Below are 21,956 nucleotides of genomic sequence, written 5' to 3'. Positions count from 1 at the left end.
ACTTGTAATGTGCACTTGAATTATGCTTCCTGAGATTTATCAACCTTGCCACCTCGCTGCTAATTATTCATAATCTTTCCAAATGTTAGAACCAGAGTGCTTCAAATGATGTGCACCATCCGAATCGTCCGTTCGGTAATCCAACGGCTTGGATCTTATCTCTACCGTGTAGCATCCGAGTTGTTCATTGCCGAGATCCGAAGTTGGATTGCCAAACGGACAGCTCGGATGGTGCACAGCACGGACCATCCCCCATTCCCAGCAGGCATGGTAATTTTTTGTGCTTCTCTTTTACGAAAAATCTCTATAAATAGTCTGCAACAATTCTATATTAATTGATAGATGATAGATCTTGTAAGATTTCCTTCAATTACAAAGAAAATCAAGTGCTTATTTAGCTACAAACCCGAGCTATAAATCTACAAATATTCAAGAGAAGTGCTAAAATGCACAAACCAGAGGAAATTGATCATTACACCTCAATTAACAGTCACCTTCCCAACCATGCCAGCTCCCTGATGAGGCGAACAGTAAAAACTGTAAGTCCCTTTCTCAGTCAAAGTCACAGCATAACTCTCCCCCGGACCGTTCAAAAGATCCTCATCGCTCATCGATATCTTCGAAACGTCAACGCCGGAGGGCACCCCATCCTCGTCGAAAACCACGTTGTGGGGGAACCCGGCGTTGTTCTTGAAAACGATTTTCTCCCCGGAAGCGACGGAGAAGGTACTGGGCTCGAAAACCAGCCCGCCGTCGTCGGCCCCAAGCAGAACGTCGATGGCCATCGCGTTTCCTGCAAGCATTGCACCAGCTGCGGTGGCAACCATGGCAGCGCCGAGTTGTTTTAGTGAGGATTTGATGGCGAGGCAGGGGAGCGGGGTGGTGGCGGGTTTAGCGGTGGCGGTGATTCTTGAGGCGGTCACGGTGGTGGGTTTTACGGCGGTGAGGGACGGGATGACGACAGCGGCAGAGGTGACAGCCATTTTTTCGGAGAGGATTTTTTTGGGAGCGATAAGGTCGTTGTTTGTGTATGTGGTGGATTTGAAAACAGGGGAAAACAGAGAGCAAGTGGATTTTAATATGTGAGGGAGAGATGGGTGTGGGCTTAGGGCCAACTTATAATTATAAATTATGGGAAGTGCTACAATACACGTCTTTTATTTGGGTGTGTATCATATGCACCCTCATTAAAATACATCAAAATGTTATGAATTTCAAAATGTTACGAATCTATTGTTAAAAAGTTACGAATCATATTGTTGAAAAGTTACGAATTTTTAGTATAAAAGTTACGATACAAAATAAAATGTTATGAATAACCGGTTCTACAAGTAATTTTTTATGAGGTGGCACAATATGAACCACACAATAGGTGCATATGATACACACCTTAAAGAGGTGTGTATTGAAGACTTTTCCTTTATTAATTTAGTGAAAACAACTTGACTTTTATAGACTACAAGATAACTTAACAACTAGCGAAAATGTCCCCTTAGTCACATAATTCTTTAAAATATCATGCACTCCTGCTTTTAATCTTTGCACTTCACTCACGCTCTCATTCTTCGCTCTTGCAAATTTTGATAGTTTGAAATGTATTTTGAAGACACTTTTACGCTCGCGCTATCACTCATGCAAGCGAATTATGTGACACAGGGTGTGGGTTTTTGTGTGGTTATGTGTTGGTGGGGGGGTCAAGTGTGATGGATAATAAGTGGCAAGGAGGATTGGGTAGGTTATCTGGTGCGAGTGAATATTATTGGTTGGTTTGGATATTGTTCTGTGATGTGGATTGGCTGTTTATCATGTGAGGTGGAAAATATGGGTAAGAGGAAAAGTATGCTTTAATTCTTAAGTTCTACTAACTTGCTTATGTTTTTTGATTTGACATCCCTTTATGGTCGAATCTACTCGAGCTCGATTCGTATTTGACTCATTAAAAGCTTTATTTAGCTATCGGTCTAAATAAAGCATATCGGTTCTTTTAAATAATAGGTGAAACTCAAATAGATGTTTTGAGATCATTAATATTTGAATTTGAATCCATCTTGAGCAACCTTAAATCAATTTTGAATAATAATTTACGAGAGTACTTGATTTGACAACTTGTATTGCAGGAAAAAAAACAAACTATTTAGGCTCATTGCGTATATGCTCATTAATAGACTCGTCAAAGATCGATTCAATTTAAATGCATTTTTGAAACTTGTTAGTTTTTCAAATCAAGAATCAAGCTTACCAACGGACCGATAAATGCAGGAGACTAATCGCATTTTCTACTTAAGGGCCAAATTAAGTCGTAGGCCAATGCCCATATGGACTAGCCCAATTGATAGCACGTGGATGAGAGTCGACCTCAAATTGAATGCTTTCTGAGGTCCTAGTGGATTGTCAGGCGAATGTTGCAACACAATTCAACCTCTCCTATGCATTCGAGGTTGAGAGATGACAAAACTTGCTTCTATCTGTGAAGAAAAGCGAAATGATGCATTATTGACTATGTGTAAAACATAAGTGTAACATGCCTTTATATAGGGAGAAATTTTTGGGTACCGGGTGGGTACCAAGTGACCATGCCCACGTGGTGTCCGAATAGCCCATCGGGACAGTCCAAAAGTGTGTTGGACGGCCTCGAATGAAACCATCTCTCTCCTCTCACCCCACCACTCTCTCTCATCTTTCTCTTTCCAAATCTGAACCGTCCAAAATCGAAATAAACAACCTGGATATTCCGAGCGGACACTACGTGATACCTATACGACACTGAAAAATTTCTCTTATATAAGCACAAATAAGGAAAAACATGCATAAATAAAACCTAAACTAAACAGAATTTACAATAATGAAAGGAAAATTATATCTACACTCCCTTTTATCATTCATACTCTCTTTTTTGTTGTTCTCCACATGAATTTACTATTTTGCCTTTGGATGTATGAAAAAATGAATTGAAAAATGGCAAGAAAGTAAATTCATGTAGATAAGAACAAAAAAAGGAGTGTGGATAGTAAAAAAAGGAGTGTGAATATCAATTTCCATAATAAAGCCTAAAAAACTTGGTAACATAATATTCCTAATCCATCTTGTGTCGATCTCGGTGACCCTCTCTCTATCTGTCTCTCACTCGTGAGTCGGCTGCAATCTTCTAACGCAACCTAGGGCTACTCCGTAAAAACCTGGGCGGATTCATCAATGGCGTGTGCGTGGTATGCGCGTAGGCCGGTGGCCGGCGAATGGATTCCTACGTAGGTGCAAGTTACTCAGGACGTTGATGACGATGGCCGCAAGATCTTTGAGGCATTTTACGGGATGCCTGTTTGGCATAATTCTAATTCGAAGAATTACCAGTAAGTTATATGTTGAAACTTGAAAGGTACTTGTGGTGGTGGAGGTGTGTTCACTTTTAAGGGATAGACTTAGGGCCGGCACAAGGGTAAGCCCCGCAAGGCTTGGGCAACCTCTGGGCTGGGGCAACCGTTAAAAAAAAAAGAAAAAAAAGACGAACTAAAAATTTATAATAAATATAAATTTTGACAACATTATAATTATATGGCTTTCTGGCCCAATAGAAAGACTTCTGAAAGAGTGGCCTGAGAGCTGCACTTCATTTGGTCTTCTATCTTGGGGACAGTTTCCTTGTTTTTAGATTTTCTCTAACCTATTAATAATCTGCATTCCTTGTTCGTATATTTTGGCTTGTTAAAACTCTATTAGAAATACTACGTTGTGGCATACCTTTTTATCGTTAAGAAAACCGAAATGATGTATTGCTGATTGTACCTAAAACATAGGTCTAACATGCGGCTACCAGACTTGTAAACAAATAAACATAACAGGCATAACAAGGAAACCTCTTGTTTCGGGATGAGTGGATTCCTGGACTTGTGCTGGTCAGTCCTTCACTGGTGTTAGAGTGGTGGATTTATTTGACAAACATTTGAGGAGGTGGTGCGCGGGAACCTCTTATCTCTGTTATTTTCCCAAGGGATGTGGTGTTTGCGGAATAATGCAGCTTTCAATAATGAGAGAGTGGTGCTGTGGATTGATAATGCTATGAACTGCCTTTCGGGATTCAGAAGTTTGTGCAGGGCTTATTGTTAGGAAGGGGGATACGCGCGACAAAGAAAGATGTATGTGCTGCGGGCAGTGGGGAATGCTGCTCCTCCGGTTGCGAAGCATCATAGCTTTTGGTTTCAAAAACCCGGGGCTTTAATTTATAAGGACAAGCGCTGTACCTTTGCTATAGATGGTGCTTGGCATGAGGCTTCATCCCGAGGGGCTGCAGCTTGGGTTCAGAGTGTTAAAACAAGTCTCCGCCTCTGTATTTCAAGTCCAGCTTTGCGATGCAGCTTCGGCGACTTTGGTGGAAATCAAAGCTGGGATCGATAATGGTTTTGGAGTGGGCTATTAGTCATGGCGTTCCCGCAAGTTTGTATCAACTCCAGAGGCGGCTCCTTATGGTTTGCAGGCTGCGTTATTAGACTCTAAATTTTTATGCTCTTCTCTTAATGTTGTTCAAGTTCCTAGACCTTTAGTTAGGGCGGCTCATGTGAAAGCTAGAGCTGCCTTAACATAATGTTGTGTACTGTGTTTTGTTTATGTATGAATGTGTATATGTTTGTCCAAAAAAAAAAAAAAGGAAGGAAAGGAAATATAGACTAACTAGGAAACATAAATAAAATCCTAAACTAAATAGGAAATACAATAATTAATAAAATCGAGAAAACTTGGTAACATGATAGGAAAATAATATTGACACTCCAAAAATTGATGCAGGCACTCCAAAATTAGTGTAACTCCAAAGTCACTTTCCTTTATTTTTTGAAGTGCCAATATCATTTTTCACACAATATTCCTAATATTATTCTAACAATACCAATTCAATAAGGAAAAAAAAAACTGGCATGAAAACTTCCTTTGATAACGATATCGGAATTGAGAGGAAATTAAGCAAGTGTCAAAATGCTCGCGGTAGTTGTCCTAGTTTGAACAGATAAAAAACAAAGCTCGTGGAAAGAGACCAACCAACATGGATTTAGCTTGGACATTATGCAATCTTGTTTTGGAAACAATTGACTAGTACTAAAGTTGATTTTTCATTTTGAGCAGGGGAAAGGCTGGGTTAGAAAAGGGCCATGGTCTCAATTTATTTTTTATTTTTGAAAAGCCTCACTTTCGTTGTTTTTTTTTTTTTTTAGTATCCCAATTCAAGACCCAGGAAATATCATCTTGTATGGGTTTCTCTTTTTGTTTTCTCCTATTACGGAATACTAGAATTTGGTAGCGGTTACGTTCCTGATGGATGGCGAAATTAATAAAAAAATTTGTTTCTAAACTACATCATGGTCAGTCTATATTTGTTTCTAAAGCCCCATTTAGCAAATTCATTGGAAATCTATGGGACATCATAGACTTCGTGTCTTTTGCTTATATTTCTTACGGAGTAGGTGAAGAACAAATTTTCATTTAGTATTGAAGCCAACGACGAGAGCAACGACAACGACAATGACAACGATAGCACTGTTACCCAATACCCTAGCCTTTGAATACCAGCAGTTGCTAACTGCATTGTATTTTTACTTCACAAATAATGTGCATGTGTGTACCTTAAAAGAGGAGTTGAATTCGCAATCTCCTTTCTCTTGATACCTAAAATGTATCCTTGATGCCATTAATTAGCCCAAAACCGTTCGGCCAAACTTTTAAAGTACGTTGTTAACAAACCATCATTTGCAAGTACTAGTATTTTTTAAGTGATGTTAAAAAATTCTGATCCTACCGAAAGTTATTTGGTGCATGCCTCGAGTTTAAATTCATGTTTTTTCATTAAAAACTCAATTAAGTTTGATTTGTTGCAAACATAGGTAAAATTTGAATAATGTTTAGGTTCGTTCACGTTTACATCAAGCTTGAAAAATGTACCATTCAGCGCGTTGAACTTATAATAATGTTTAGAAAAACTAAACTACTCGAGATTGACTCGATTTGAAAATCGTTCGATATCTGCTCACCCCAAACTTGAACTTCATTTTTTTTCACACTCGTTAAGTTTTCAAACTAGAGAAACTTTTATGTATAACTAGGATACCACCCCCAGTACTTCACTCATTCGGTTAAGTTTATTAACCCTACAATTAATTAGGACTGTGTTAATACAAAAAACGACGCCGTTTTGGAGCTCCTCCATCAATTTTTGGAGTGTTAAAATCAATTTCCATTACTTTATTAACCCTGCGTTAATTGAGGGAGCATTGACACAATGGCACGTGCACTGAATACATTTTCTATTGGTGACTACGTTAGGAGTCAATGCTGCATGGCCCACCAGATAAATTTCATGCCATCTGGTGCGAGATCAAGGCAACACCTCTCATGCATGGAATTCCTATATGTTGCTGAAGAGGGGGGGTTTTTGCTGGGGTGGGTTTTTATAGAGAAGTGAAGTCGTGTTTGTCTATTCCTTTTTCAAACTAGTCTTCATATTATGTTTCTGGTATTTTCAAACTTCTCCAGAAGGGAAGAGTTTTTTAATCTGCTCAATTAAGCAAACTTATTTAGGAACAGAATGAGGGACCATGTAGTGCGCCAATACATTACGGGGCACAACGAGACATCCTACAACCTGTAGTGTATCGGTGTAGTGTATTGGTGTACTGTGGGATCCCCTTATCCCAAAATGAGCGAACAAAAGCTTACAAATAAGACATGCGTACACCAACCAAGCGGTCTAAAACAGCTTACAAATAAGACATGCGTGCACCAACCAAGGGGTCTAACCCAGAGCCGGCTTATAGCCAAGGCGAGGGAAGCCTACGCTTCTGGCCCCCAAAAAAAATTAAAAATGAGGGCCCCCAAATTTTTAGGATTCAAATATATATATATATATATATATATATATAGATGGTCCAAAAAAAATTGCACTAGCCTTCTCTACACAAAATAGATCCAATTGAAATTTAGGAGCCACAAAATAGGCCTAAATTGTGGAATTATTCATTAGAAACACTAACGCGTTAAAAAAGAAAAAAAATTAACATAAGGGTCGGCAGATCACTTGCACACGGAAGATATAGCCGAACTAGGAAGATATAACCAATCAAAAAGAAGATCAAAAAAGAAAAAGAAGAAGATATAGCAGATCATAAGGAGTAAGGATGGCAAGAACTAGAAACGCTTGATGCTTCATGCTTCATGCTTGAGGAGTAAGCCACTTTTGTATGAAAAATATAGGGTGGCCTCATTCAAGAGGTTCGCTTTCGGCCTCCAAAACTTATGAGCCGGCCCTGGTCTAACCAAGTAGGCATTAGAAAGTAACAAGTGGCTGTCCTGCATAAGTTTGTATGTTTGAATCTTACGGAGGCCAAACATTAAACCTTGGGGCCACTACAGGGGTTGTCCGATCTTTGACTTCAAGGTCTGAAACTTATTTAGTTTCACACAAAGTGGCTCGAACATCTGGTTATAAAACAAAAGTGCTTGAAACCCGGCCATGAAGTCGTATGTTCAAATCCCACGAAAGCTAAATATTTCAAATCTTGGGGACCACAAGAGGATTTGCCCAACCGCGAACTTCAAGACCCTGAAATTTGTTGAGGTATGCGCAAGATTGCCCGAACATCCATTAAAATGAAAAGATCATCCACACGTAGGCCCACTACACAACCTTTTCTCCTCTGATCAAGCGCTCCTAACAGTCCGATTCAGTACCTCTTCAACGTCACATGCATGATATTTATTGGGTCCTCCTCTTACACGTAATATTCAACGCGCTTGGAATACTTTGAATATTGAACATTCCGTGATGCATGTGTGCTCCTGGCCACCACTTAAATTCCAATCTAACCTCTAATCTCTTCTTTGATAAATAAAAATATGGAGAAGTCTAAACACACTAGCTAAGATTCTCTTCGTTTTAAGGTTTTGGATTTTGAATTATAATTTTTATTTTATTTTATTTAAATTATTACTCTCATTTTTTTCTATATCTCTCTTCAATTATTATCACTATTTTTAATCATTACTCTATTTTCCTCTACACTCATTACCTATAAATTCAAATCCAAAATCTCAAAACGAACGGGAGACCCAGGACCCCGTTCGTTTTGAGAATTTGGATTTGTACGAAGGTAATAAGTGTAGAAAGAAATAGAGTAATAATTAAAAATAGTGGTAATGATTGAAGAGAAATAAAGAGAAAAATAAAAGTAATAATTAAAAAGATATATGACAATGATTAAAATTCAAAATCCAAAACCCTTAAACGAACTGAGTATAAAATGTGCATGTGGCGTCTTTTAGTTGATGAGCCTACCCATGTGTTGCCATATGCATTGATGTAGAGTACTTTGTAAACTATTAGTGTTTATAGCATTGCTCCCAAAACACTGCAATTACACCCCACGCAATGAAATAGCCAAGTAATAAGGATTCCCTTTAATTACCATGAAAAAGATTGATCTGGGCCCAATTCTCATTGTGGGTTTCATTCCCCACCTTCTAGGGTTGGTCAAATTAGGTTTTTACCACATGTGATCAAATTTTTTTTTTATGGTTTCATTAGTTAATGCGAAATCAAGCTATTCAAAACCCCAGTTAATCTTTATGCTTGATTCTTTGGTCCAAAAAGGAGACCTAAATAATGCACCACTTTTCCCCCTTGTTACAGCTTTGTGTGAATCTTCGTATGAGAATAAATTATTAACACCGTCAATGCAAATATTTATTTCCTCCAAATCAATTACATCGCGCCACATTGCAAAATGGTGGTCTCAGTAGAACACAATGACGTGGCGCAATATAATTGATTTGAAAAAAACAAATGTGTAAATAATTTATTCTCCCTTCATATATATCTTCCCTATATATACCAGCGTGCCAAAGCAACACAACAAGTTTCAAACCCATCTGCTTTGTAAAACACTCCCATTTTTTTCCCCAGCCATGGTTTCGAACCCTAAGAGCCTCCAAATCATAATGGGCGCACCAGGGGTGAAAGGGAAGAAGATGACGGCCCTACCGGAAGACGGCCTGACGGATCTCATACTATCCGTCATCTCCAAGAGGCAAGAATTCAAAGAACCCTTCTACGTGCTTGACTTGGGTGTGGTGGCGTCTCTCATGGAGAAATGGTCTCGCAGCCTCCCGTCCGTCCGTCCTTTCTACGCCGTTAAATGCAACCCCGACCTGGCTTTCCTCGGAGCCATGGCCGCCCTCGGCTCAAGCTTCGACTGCGCCAGCCGGGCCGAGATCGAAGCTGTTTTGTCCCTCGGAGTTTCTCCGGATCGTGTCGTTTACGCTAACCCGTGCAAAGCCGAGTCTCACATCAAGTATGCCGCCGCGGTTGGTGTTAACTTGACCACGTTTGATTCAAAAGACGAAGTCGAAAAGATCCGTAAGTATCACCCGAAATGCGCGCTGCTCATCCGGGTGAAAGCCCCGGATGACGGTGGCGCCAGATGCCCGCTTGGGCCAAAGTACGGCGCGCTCCCGGAAGAAGTCACAACGCTCCTTCAAGCAGCCCAAGCCGCGAAACTAACCGTCTCGGGCGTCTCATTCCACATCGGGAGCGGAGCCACCAATTCCAGCGCTTACCGAGCCGCAATAGCCGCTGTGAAAACAGTCTTTGACACGGCTACACGGCTCGGCTTGCCGAAAATGCACGTGCTAAACATCGGTGGCGGTTTCACAGCGGGACCAGATTTCGACGACGCTGCAAACGCCGTTAAATCAGCCCTTCAAGAGTACTTCAAAAATGAACCGGGCCTAACTGTCATTTCCGAACCGGGGAGGTTTTTCGCCGAGTCGGCTTTCACTCTAGCGACCAACATAATCGGGAAGCGCGTGAGGGGGGAGCTGAGGGAGTACTGGATAAACGACGGCGTTTACGGGTCCATGAACTGCATACTCTATGACCATGCCTCGGTCGATGCGACGCCATTTGCGTGCACGTCGAACTGTGGCAACCCCACTTGTCGGGGGATGAGGACTTACCCTTCGACAGTGTTTGGGCCGACGTGCGACGCCCTTGACACGGTGTTGACGGGTCACCAGTTACCGGAATTGCAGGTGAATGATTGGCTGGTGTTTCCAAACATGGGGGCGTATACGGCGGCGGCTGGTTCCAACTTCAATGGATTTAACACGGCGGCAATCACGACTCACCTCGTGTACTCCAATCTCAGCTAATACAAAGGCCCCATGCAATCGTATTATTGTTGTGGTATTTTTTTTTTTTTACACTTTTTTTTATTGTTGTGGAATTGGTATTTGGTACGCGTAGTCGACTAATCCTCGAGTTGTTTAGGAGTAGTTGTCAAATAGGAGGTCAAATCTTTAGTATGTATCTATGTTTCTGTGGAATATAGTCTCTGTTCGGGAATAGTCGTTTAACATCGAACAATCTTTAGAGTGGTTTTTGCTAATTTTTTTGATCTTTTTTATTTTGGATATTTCGAAAAATATTTTTGGATGGAAGTTATAATTTTTTACTTTTTCGATTCGTCTTTAACGAGACAAATCAATAATTCATAAAAATTATGCGCAAAACTGACAACAGGAAAAAATTGAATAAGAACAAAACAAGAAAAAATCCCAAAAATTTTAGCGAAACTGAGCCTGTGTTGGATAGTTTCCAAAATAAAGATTATTCATAAACTAGTCTTTTAGATTTTCCTAAGCGGTCCATTAAAATAGTTAGTGAATGGCACCTAATAATTAACGGTGCTATTTGCACCCGTTCGGTATCGATGGCGATGTTTAAGCCAATGAGTACCTTAATTCATTGTGACTTTTGGAAAAGCCACCAATAGTAAGGGAAAATTTGGTTCAGTGCCTATGTTTTTTTATACCATCATCATCAATTCTATACATACATAGTGTTCTTGGTTTGGTCAGATCGTACATAATCTGAATTAAAACACTTATCGCTTGGGTTGCATTGTATCCTCGAGGCATACTTTTCGCGACTTTGGTGTGTTCAATCTAGAAGGGTGAAAATATTGCCCGAAAGATAACCGTTCCTAGAATGTGCCTTGCAGACGTGACTTGTTTTTGTGTCTACTTTTTCCGTTCTTCCATTTCAAGAATACCAAAATACTCCAACGCAAAATGTGTAACAATGTCCACAGTATGTGAATCCGTCACTGCGTGAAAATTGAGTAAATAACTCTCTTTTTTTCTTGTAATTATCAAGCATGCAAATTGTTGTACATGTTATTATGCTTCTAGACTTGCTCAAGCCATTCGTGCCCGCCAAATTTTACACGATAACTAGCTTTGCTAACCTATATAGATACTCTCATGGAACTAAGGCCCGTTCCGTTAAGGCTTTTATTTTTCAAGTATATTTTTCGTTTTATGAGACAATACATTCTCTCACAATACATCAACTTTAATTAAAAATAAGTACATTACTCTTAGCGGAACGGAGCCTAACTAAAGTGCCAAACCATGTAATAGCATTTTACGTCAGTTTCGGTGATTTAAGTGAAAAGAAATAACTTACTGTATTAGATTAGGAAACGACATTTAGACAAGTGACGGTTTTTTCAACATTTTCCCTAAACATTCTCATATTTGACCGGCCAAAGGTTTTTGAACCCCTTTTTGATTGACCAAACTATGGATATCACCCTCCATGGAGCATTATGGTTCTGATTCTGGACATTAGACATGTTTGCAACATTTTGGGGTGAATTGCCCGTGGTTTAGTAGGAAAGCCAATGGGCTGGCTCATGCGGTGGCAACCTCATGCATGTTGTGGCAATCAGATGGTATTAATTATCAAAACACGTCAAGGGCCGTCATTTTCCCTTCTTCCTCCGAACTTGGCCTCTTTTCCGCCAGAGATGACAATCGGATCCGCCCCGCCCTTAACCCGCTCTACCCCGCCCCGAACAAGCCGGGTTTTCCGACACATTTTCAGGTATATGGATCAAGGTCGGGTTAAAATTTCAAAACCCGACCAGGTTCGGGATGGAAATACCCCGAACCCGCCTGAACCTGCCCCGACATATATATATAATATATATATATATATATATATATATATATATATATAATTATACTTTTATCCTAATTTAATTATCATTATACTTAAAATTTAACATTTTTACCTTAATATTATTATCATATACTCAAAAACCTTATTCTTAACTTTATATTTTCACCATTATACTAAACTATCACTTTTTTTTTATAACTATTTTCTTTTATTTTGCTTTTAGATTACCAAATTTTTTAAATTTCTTATGGGACAGGTAAAACCGTTCCCCCGATCGATCAGGGCGGGAACGGAGATACCAAAAAAATACCCGGTAGGGGTTGGGGCCGTGAAATAATTTTCGGGTCAAGATCGGAGTACGTAAAAACCCACCCCGCCCCACTCCGTTGCCATTCCTGTTCTCCGCGCGCTCAAGTTTTTCATGTTTTAGCTAAAGATTTGCTCTTTTGGTAGCCCTCTTGGGCATGTTTAGGTGATTAAAAAAAAAAAACTAGGAAACAATTAAAAAACTAGGTCATGAGAAATAGGATGGCGAGGTCAGTGGTCTTATGCTTTTTTTGATCAAAAAATAGAAAGAATGAGAGGTCTTATGCTTAGCCCACCAGCAATGGACCTGTTCTATTTCCCACAGGCAATGGCCATTGTTTTCGTTCCTCTAGACGGGCCATTGCCATAGGACTGCATAATGGGAGTTCTCTTCTGTTGCGCAGCCCATTAAAACCTGTATGAAATTCTTTGCATTTTGGATCATCCCTCGCCTTTTTTTCTTTCTTTTCTCATAAAGTGTCCGGACCAACTTACGTGCACTTCAGTTAGTTCTTGAAGACCAATTTCACCATCTACTAGCAAGAGTCCCCAATTAATGTCGGAGCAAATGCTCCGTATGAATTGGCTTTAAATAAGTTAATACTTAATAGCACCATTCATCTAAGAAGAGAACAAACTCCTAAATTGTGTCTAAATATTCAGTGCTCCCGAAACATAGTCATGTGGTGCTCCGGGACACTCTAGCATCACAAATTCTCGCCGGTCCCAAAGAGCCTTCAAATCATAATGGGTGCACCAGGGGTGAATGGGAAGAAGGTGACGGCCCTACCGACCACATAATAGAATTTGGGTAATATTTTAGCATTGTGAGAGCATTACTTGATCTTTACTCTATTTTTTTAATAATATGATTGGTTAATATATTATTGTCTATATAGGAACCCAAAAGTATATCAAACTACCCTTTGAGGGCCCGTTTGGATGGGATATAAGGAACAAAGTTATCAATACCGCTCCGTATCGGCCGGTACGTACCGGTTTGAGAAAAAAACGGTACTCTAACCCTCTAATACCGTCCCGGCTCCAATACCAGACCTTACCGGATGATACCGGAAATACCGGCCGAGATGTCGTTACCGAAAATTTCGTCCGAAATTTTGCAAAACGGAGAGAAAAAGAAGAAAATAGAGAAATGGAGGGGAGAAGAAAAAGAAGATGATCGGACGAGAGCTTGGTCTTCTCCGTCAGTCCAGCGCAATCTTGCAAGCTGCAGCTGATCGATCACCGTCATGGGCGAGAGCTGATCGATCTATTCCAGTTGTTCCTGTACGTTTTTCTCTGTTGGTCTTCTCTGTAGTTTCTCTTGAGCTGAAATAGTTGTGGAATTTTGGAATCTGCATTTACTCTTTTTAGAGAGAGAAGAAAGTGCGTTGGAACTTTGAAAACCAGTGTATTGGAATGGAAATTAGTGGTTTTGGTTTTAACTTTTCAGCCCACCGTTTGGGAAACCTGCATTCACATCACATGCTTATTAATTTAATTATAAATTCACATGCTTGGGTCATAGAATAGATAAATGCAATTAATTTAATTACTGATAAATTCAACAACTATTTTTTCTTCCTAACAACTCTATGCGCTTTCTTTATTTTTATGTGAATTTTAAAGTCAATTATGTGAATTTTGTTGTCTTAATATAGGTATTTTATAATGAATTGCATAGTATGGGAAATTTTTTTGAATTAGAATTATATATATTATTGTTGCGGTAAATTCGAAACGGTACCCGGTATTTAACCGGTACATACCGTACCAGTAGAAAAATCGGTACCCTGACCGGTACGGTATTCAGAACTTTGATAAGGTAGGGGGATTAGTTATGTGCTCTTATCCTTGGTTTGGGAAGCATTTAGACAAGGGGTATAACAGTAGGGGTGATACCGGTCCGGTTTCAACCGGTTTAAGTGTATTTTTCGGTCGAAACCGGATATCCGGTTTGAGATTTTTAGAAACCGGAACCGGTTGAGATAAAACCGGTCCGGTTTCGACCGGCTCAACCGGTTTCGGTCCGGTTTATCCGGTTTTCATTCATGGACCATATTTTTTCCTCAACACATCAAAAAATTCACAATTCAACTCATAAAATATCAACCAAAAATCTATAATTCAACTCTTTTTTTTGGGCCCAACAAAAAAGGATCAATTTTGAGCCCAATACATAAAAAAAAAAAATCCATAAAAACATAATTAAGCCCATAAAAATAGTTTTTATCTAATAAATATATTTATTAGACCAATATACACCACAAAATATCAACCAAAAACCCATAATATATATATATATATATATTATACATATATATAACCGGTTCCGGTTTCAACCGGTTTTTAAAACACATAAACCGGATCAAAATTATTTTTTCGGTTTATAAAATTTTATAAACCGGAACCGGATCGAAATTATTCAACCGGTTTAAAAAATCCGGTCCGATCCGATTTTTCCTATTTCGATCAATTTTCCGGTTTCGAGTAACAGCCCTAGGTATAAGGGATGCAGGGGGATTGGTTTATCCGGGCGTAGGGGAGCGCAGGGGTATTATTTATGGGTGGATTTTGGGATGTTATTAATTAATACTCCCGGATGAGGCTTAAATAATACCCTCTTCTCATCCATTTTCACTACAAAATAAACTTATCCCCCCATTTTATTTCTTATCCAAATCAAGTACTCCCTCCGTTCCAAATTTTTTTGTCCGGTCCGCAAAACGGAGTGTTAAAAATAATTCAATTTTCACAAATTAAAGTACTCATTGATATCTAGTAAGTTGTTGAAATTTTTTTGATTTTTTCTTGCAAAAATTATACTCCCTCTGTCCCAATTTGTTTGTTTAATTATCGAAATACGTGTCTTTCAAAAATATACTTATATCTTACTCCCTCCGTCCCTTATTTATAGTCCGGTATTCCATCTTGGGCTGTCCCTTAATAAGTGTCCATTTTGTAAAGTTAGTGGGTAAAAGTTGGTGAATTGTCTATTTTGTCCCTAAAAGTATATTCCATTTTAAAAAGTAAGTGAGTAAAAGTGTAATGATGATGGGTAAGTAGGAAAAGTGAAGGAAAAAGTTGATGTGAAAGGTATAATGATGATGTCTTTTTAATAAGTTGGAATTACGAAGCAGAACACTTAAAAAGGGACGGAGGGAGTACATTTTATAATATTTTTTATGATTTTGAAGATTTTGTATAATAAAACTAAGGAATATTTAAATATTCATCCTCTTCATCCATGCCATCTAAGAATTCATCCCGCCCTTTTTTCATGCTTATGTTTTCATCTTCTTAGTGTATGAAATACCCTTGTTACCCCTTTGCTTGTTTGATTCCTAAATTAAAGGGATTCTAATGAATACCACAGTCCTAGATAAATTTTCTTGACTCCTAAATTAAAGGGATTCGATTTCATATCAAAATCCTCCAATTAAGTGAGAAACAGTAGGATGATTTCAAATTTTCGAATGTGTAGATCACCAAATCCCAATAATTTCTACCTTCCTTCTTAATAAACCGTCTTTTTGCATTTTAAAATTTTTACATTCGTCTTAGTCCTTCTCCATCCTTTTTCCGCAATGGCCATCTTTGCATGATAAGTTGACCACATCTTTACATTTTTTCTTCATTCTTCGAGTTGGCCAACCGGACAACAAAAAATTATATTTTTCATTGATCTTATTACATGGAACATGTCTAAATTACCATTAAAAAAAAAGAAATAAGATGATATACTCAAACCGTTACATGGTTAAATAGTTAAATTACCATGACGATTACAACGTGAACACGATAAATATCCCATAATTCGAACAAATATTCATGGTAAACGGTTCAAATATGGTTAAATTACCATCAAAACAGGTTATCATGATCAACGATTCATGGTTAAATTACCATGTCAATTTCAACATTTCATGATAATTCATAAATCGATAGGAACCCAACTTCCAAAAAAATTCATCAGTAATGCTACCCGCACAGCAAATGTGCACAGATTTTGTGCATGGATTTTTTGTGGGGCCCACTATGGGTCCCACACAAATAATCCGAGCCGTTCATTAAATGTAAAACATTTTTTCAAGGGCCCCCGCAAAAAATCAGCTCAATCCGATACTCATAGATGCTTGATTCAATCATTTAACTTTTCATTCGAATCTCAGGATAATGAAAAGTTAAATGATTGAATCAAACACTTATAGATATCGAATTGAGCTGATTTTTGGCAAGGGCCCTTGAAAAAATGTTTTACATTTAATGAACGGCTCGGATTATTTGTGTGGGACCCGTAGTTGGCCCCACAAAAAATCTGTGCACAAAATCTGTGCACATTTGTTGTGCGTGTAGCATTACTGAAAATTCATATCCCTTGTTGCTCCTCTGACTATCAGAAACCCATCACGGGGTATTATCTTTGGTCAAATCCACTTTTGATTGTCAATTATTACGATCAATAGAAGGGCTAGGAGGCGGATCAAAAAAAATAAAAATAGAAGCGCTAGAAGATGGATGAGAAAATAGTGGCTACTCAAATCCCCTATTTAACTGTTCGAATAAATACCCAAAATCAAATTAGTGTTGTTATAGATTTACAACAATAGAAACCAACCTCTGTGAACTCTTCGAAACACATCATTGGTGGCATCCATGGTAGAAGAAAACCCATTAACAAATGTACCAGTACAACACGAAAAGATAGGGAACTCGACAAATCTGTGATTCGGACGTTTGACATCGTCGTTGAGTTCGATCTTGGCAAACCCATCATGGTGGACGAGGTGGAGCACCGATCCACTCCCAGTTCGGCAACAAGTGGGCCACCATCGCCAGGTTCCACAATGGCCTGTTGAACAACGTGATCAAGAATCACTGGAACTCCGTGCTCAAGCAGAAGCACGCGATGGCGGCGATCGACGGTGTCAAGAAGCGCAGCGGTGGGAGAGGCCGCTCTCTCCAAAATCTGCAAATATGGAAATGGGATTTGGGGGGTGGGGGATGTTGTTTAATGCTTTTCCCAAAATTTATGGGATTTGTTGGGTTGATAATCTTGGGATCCAAATTTTTCGGAATTGAACGTAAATCGTGGGACGGAAATCGTGATAATCTCACGAGGACGAAAAGGATTAAGATGTCGTCCCTAATTTCAACGCGCTCTCTCTCTCTCTCTCTCTCTCTCTCTCTATACCAAACAAACACCCCATCTCCGCCCTTTATTTCAAGGGCTGAGATTAAATCCCAGCCCATACTTAAAACTAATTACACTCTTCCCCCCTCTCCTCCCATCTCCAACGTCAGACACAAGCCATCCTCTGTGACAGACCATCCCTCCACTCCGACTCTACCTCCTTACACTCCGACCGACGTGCTCAGCCCCCGCCGCCAACCCTCAGTCCCCTGCCGCCGACGCCCCTCTCTCTCCACCGACGACCCACGCCCGACGACCCCTCTCTCTGGTCGAGGTAACGCTCTCCCTCCCCCTCTCTCTGTCTCCGCGTCTCTCTCTCTCTCTCTCTCTCTCTCTCTCTCTCTCTCTCTCTCTCTCTCTCTCTCTCTCTCTCTCTCTTCCTCTATGAGCCCTAGATTCTCCATCTTAGGGTTTCAAAATTTGAAGACCCCCAAAAATGAGAGTTTGTGATCCACTACGAAATTGGGGATTTTTTGTGGTCCACTACGAAATTAGGGTTTGTTTCAGCTATATACAACTGGATTGCAAAGTTTTTACTGGAGAACATGAATTCCACTAGTATACCATTATTTCCCATTGATTATTGGGTCTATAACATGTGTTAGGTTGTAAATTCCATCCATACCAGTTGTTATAATATTGCAAAGTTCTGTCATTTAAACAAGGGTTCAACGCTTAGAACGACACATTGCATTAAAAACTGAACTGGACCTATGTAGTAACATTTGACGTAACGTTTAAGGATGAGTATAGATGCGTGAAGTATCCAAAGATGATTCTCTAGAATTAAGTTTCTTCTTTCAAGGACCCCAGTTGTTGTTAGCTTTCGGTTCCAGTTGATAGCAGAATAATTGACATGTATTTGATTTGTTTGGTTGTTGGTTTGTAGTTGATGGGTACGTGACAAAATGTATCCATTTATTGTAATCATTTTCAAATCAATTGTGGCAATACCAGTTTTTTCTTTTGGGGCCTAAATAATCTTTCAAGGTTCATTTTCGAATGCAACTTTAAATTCCCAAGGCGCGTTGAGAGAGAGGGGGGAGAGAGAGATTGCCTTTCTGCTTTCTCCCTCCCTCCCTCTCTCTTGTACGTTCTCTTCCCTTCTCTCTTTCGATTAAGTATTCTACCGTGGAACATTTCAAACTTGTATGGAGGTTTGAGGATGTGGAATTCCTGTGTTCTGTTTGTGTTTTATTCGAACGAACAGCCGTTGAGCTAGCTAGGAAATTTGTGGATCTTTGTCTACTGTTGGCTGGAACTGATCAAGTCTCCTCAATTTATCTGCATTTATGATTCACTTCTTATTGTTCTTGGTTGCATTTTGAAGTTACGGAACTGCTTAATTGGGAGACTACATCTTAGAGTTTTTGTATCTGATCATGGAATACCTACCTGGTGGAGATATGATGACTTTGCTTATGAGAAAGGATACATTGACTGAAGAGGAGGCCAGGTTTTACATTGCGGAAACAGTTTTGGCGATTGAATCCATTCATAAGCATAACTATATCCATACATAAGCAAAGTCATCATATCTCCACCAGGTAGGTATTCCATGATCAGATACAAAAACTCTAAGATGTAGTCTCCCAATTAAGCAGTTCCGTAACTTCAAAATGCAACCAAGAACAATAAGAAGTGAATCATAAATGCAGATAAATTGAGGAGACTTGATCAGTTCCAGCCAACAGTAGACAAAGATCCACAAATTTCCTAGCTAGCACAACGGCTGTTCGTTCGAATAAAACACAAACAGAATACAGGAATTCCACATCCTCAAACCTCCATACAAGTTTGAAATGTTCCACGGAAGAATACTTAATCGAAAGAGAGAAGGGAAGAGAACGTACAAGAGAGAGGGAGGGAGGGAGAAAGCAGAAAGGCAATCTCTCTCTCCCCCTCTCTCTTTCAATGAGCCTTGGGAATTTAAAGTTGCATTCGGAAATGAACCTTGAAAGATTATTTAGGCCCCAAAAGAAAAAAACTGGTATGGCCACAATTGATTTGAAAATGATTACAATAAATGGATACATTCTGTCACGTACCCATCAACTACAAACCAACAACCAAACAAATCAAATACATGTCAATTATTCTGCTATCAACTGAAACCGAAAGCTAACAACAACTGGGGTCCTTGAAAGAAGAAAACTAATTCTAGAGAACCATCTTTGGGTACTTGACGCATCTATACTCATCCTTAAACGTTACGTCAAATGTTACTACATAGGTCCAGTTCAGTTTTTAATGCAATGTGTCGTTCCAAGCGTCGAACCCTTGTTTAAATGACAACACTTTGCAATATTATAACAACTGGTATGGATGGAATTTACAACCTAACACATGTTATAGACCCAATAATCAATGGGAAATAATGGTATACTAGTGGAATTCATGTTCTCCAGTAAAAACTTTGCAATCCAGTTGTATATGGCTGAAACAAACCCTAATTTCGTAGTGGACCACAAAAAATCACCAATTTCGTAGTGGATCACAAACCCTCATTTTTAGGGGTCTCCAAATTTTGGAACCCTAAGATGGAGAATCTAGGGCTCATCGTGGAAGAGAGAGAGAGAGAGAGAGAGAGAGAGAGACGGAGACAAAGAGAGGGGGAGGGAGAGCGTTACCTCGACCAGAGAGAGGGGTCGTCGGGCGTGGGTCGTCGATGGAAAGAGAGGGGCGTCGGCGGCAGGGGACTGAGGGTTGTCGGCAGCGGGGGCTGAGCATGTCGGTCGGAGTGGCGGGAGGTGGAGTCGGAGTGGAGGGATGGTCTGTCATAGAGGATGGCTTGTGTCTGACATGAGAGATGGGAGGAGAGGGGGGAAGAGTGTAATCAGTTTTAAGTATGGGCTGGGATTTAATCTCAACCCTTGAAATAAAGGGCTGAGATGGGGTGTTTGTTTGGTTGTCTACAGATCTGCCCCCATATATATATATATTGCCAAATATAGATTTTATGCGATGAAATTACATTTTCTTCAACTAATGTCATGTACCATTTCAGCAATGAGCATTCAATTTCGTTGCCTTTGCTACCAAGGAAAACAAATTTCATCGACGAAAGCAAGCATTTGACGTAGACAATCGACTCTGCTGCCTACAATACGCATTAGGCGACGTAAACTCAATTTCATCGCCTTTTCCAATGACGAAAATAGATTTTGTCGCTGACAGATGACACGGTTTCGCGCACTTCAGCGACGATATCATTGCCGCTCGTGCAGGCGAAACCAATCACTGTTGCTTTCATAGCAGATTAACGCAATCTTGATTGGAGTAATATAAAAAGTAAGCAATACTTAAAAAGCCTTCGTATCCTTTCTATATATAGGACGCGGGGGCTCTGCTGCCCACCATGGGCAGCAATCCCTGCCCACACCTCACACACACTTCACACGGCACCGTTTTGGAAAGAAAGAAAAAACAAAACTCTCCGTTTGCAATCCTAAGAAGCAGAAACGTGATTATGAAAGTCCTAGAGTTAAAATTTAATTATGTTTCTTTAGAATAATATGATCAGAATAATAAGATCTTCGCGTCAATTCAAACGGATTGAAAATTGGAGCACTTAAATTTTTAATCATATTTTTTAATATAAAAACAGTCTAAAAAAATTAAGTGCGCTAATTTTTAATTCGTTTGAACAAATACGAAGATCTTATTATTCTGATCATATTATTCTAAAGAGATATAATTAATTTTTGTTTATAGGGCTCTCATAATCACGTTTCTGATCTACAGGATCCTAAATAAAGAGCATATACTTAATTATGAGAGCCCTAAAGACAAAAAATAATTATGATACTTTAGAATAATATGATTAGAATAATAAGATCTTCGTACTTGTTCAAACGAATTAAAGCTTGGCGTACTTAATTTTTTTAGACCGTTTATATATTACTCCCTCCGTCCCTTTTTAAGTGTTCTGCTTCGTAACTCCAACTTATTAAAAAGACATCATCATTATACCTTTCACGTCAACTTTTTCCTCTATTTTCCCTACTTATCCATCATCATTACACTTTTACTCACTAACTTTTCAAAATGGAATCTACTTTTAGGGCAAAATGGAAAATTCACCAACTTTTACCCACTAACTTTACAAAATGGACACTTATTAAGGGACAGCCCAAAATGGAATACTGGACTATAAAATAGGGAGGGAGGGAGTAAAAAATATGATTAAAAAATTAAGTGCTCCAATTTTCAATCCGTTTGAATTGACACGAAGATCTTATTATTCTGATCATATTATTCTAAAAAAACATAATTAAATTTTAACTCTAATACTTTCATAATCACGTTTCTGCTTCTTAGGATTGCAAACGGAGAATTTTGTTTTTTCTTTCTTTCCAAAACGGTGCCGTGTGAAGTGTGTGTGAGGTGTGGGCAGGGGCTGCTGCCCATGGTGGGCAGCAGAGCCCCCGCGTCCCTATATATATCCCCCAAAAC

The 21,956-nt window shown here is 39.3% G+C and overlaps 1 protein-coding gene across 1 annotated transcript; it reads left to right on the top strand.

Moving 5' to 3' along the window:
- Positions 1–6: 6 nt before the first annotated feature.
- LOC131330326 (ornithine decarboxylase 1B, chloroplastic-like) lies at positions 7–10,389 on the top strand. Its single transcript, XM_058363874.1, has 6 exons — positions 7–1,083; positions 3,374–3,433; positions 4,077–4,130; positions 4,247–4,391; positions 6,246–6,420; positions 8,871–10,389. Exons 1-6 carry the CDS (start codon positions 778–780, stop codon positions 10,183–10,185), a joined length of 2,055 nt encoding a protein of 684 aa, XP_058219857.1. The 5' UTR covers positions 7–777; the 3' UTR covers positions 10,186–10,389.
- The last annotated feature ends 11,567 nt before the right edge of the window (positions 10,390–21,956 follow it).

This window comes from Rhododendron vialii, chromosome 6a (assembly GCF_030253575.1).
Source record: "Rhododendron vialii isolate Sample 1 chromosome 6a, ASM3025357v1".
In the NCBI taxonomy this organism is placed as follows: Eukaryota; Viridiplantae; Streptophyta; class Magnoliopsida; order Ericales; family Ericaceae; genus Rhododendron; species Rhododendron vialii.
This window is presented reverse-complemented; position numbering and strand designations above follow the sequence as displayed.

Coding starts and splice junctions, on each gene's coding strand:
- LOC131330326 (XM_058363874.1), top strand. CDS start 778: ATGGCCATCGCGTTTCCTGCAAGCATTGCACCAGCTGCGGTGGCAACC. Junction 4,131..4,246: donor TACGCGCGACAAAGAAAGAT/GTATGTGCTGCG, acceptor CCTTTGCTATAG/ATGGTGCTTGGCATGAGGCT. Junction 6,421..8,870: donor GAGGGGGGGTTTTTGCTGGG/GTGGGTTTTTAT, acceptor TATATATACCAG/CGTGCCAAAGCAACACAACA.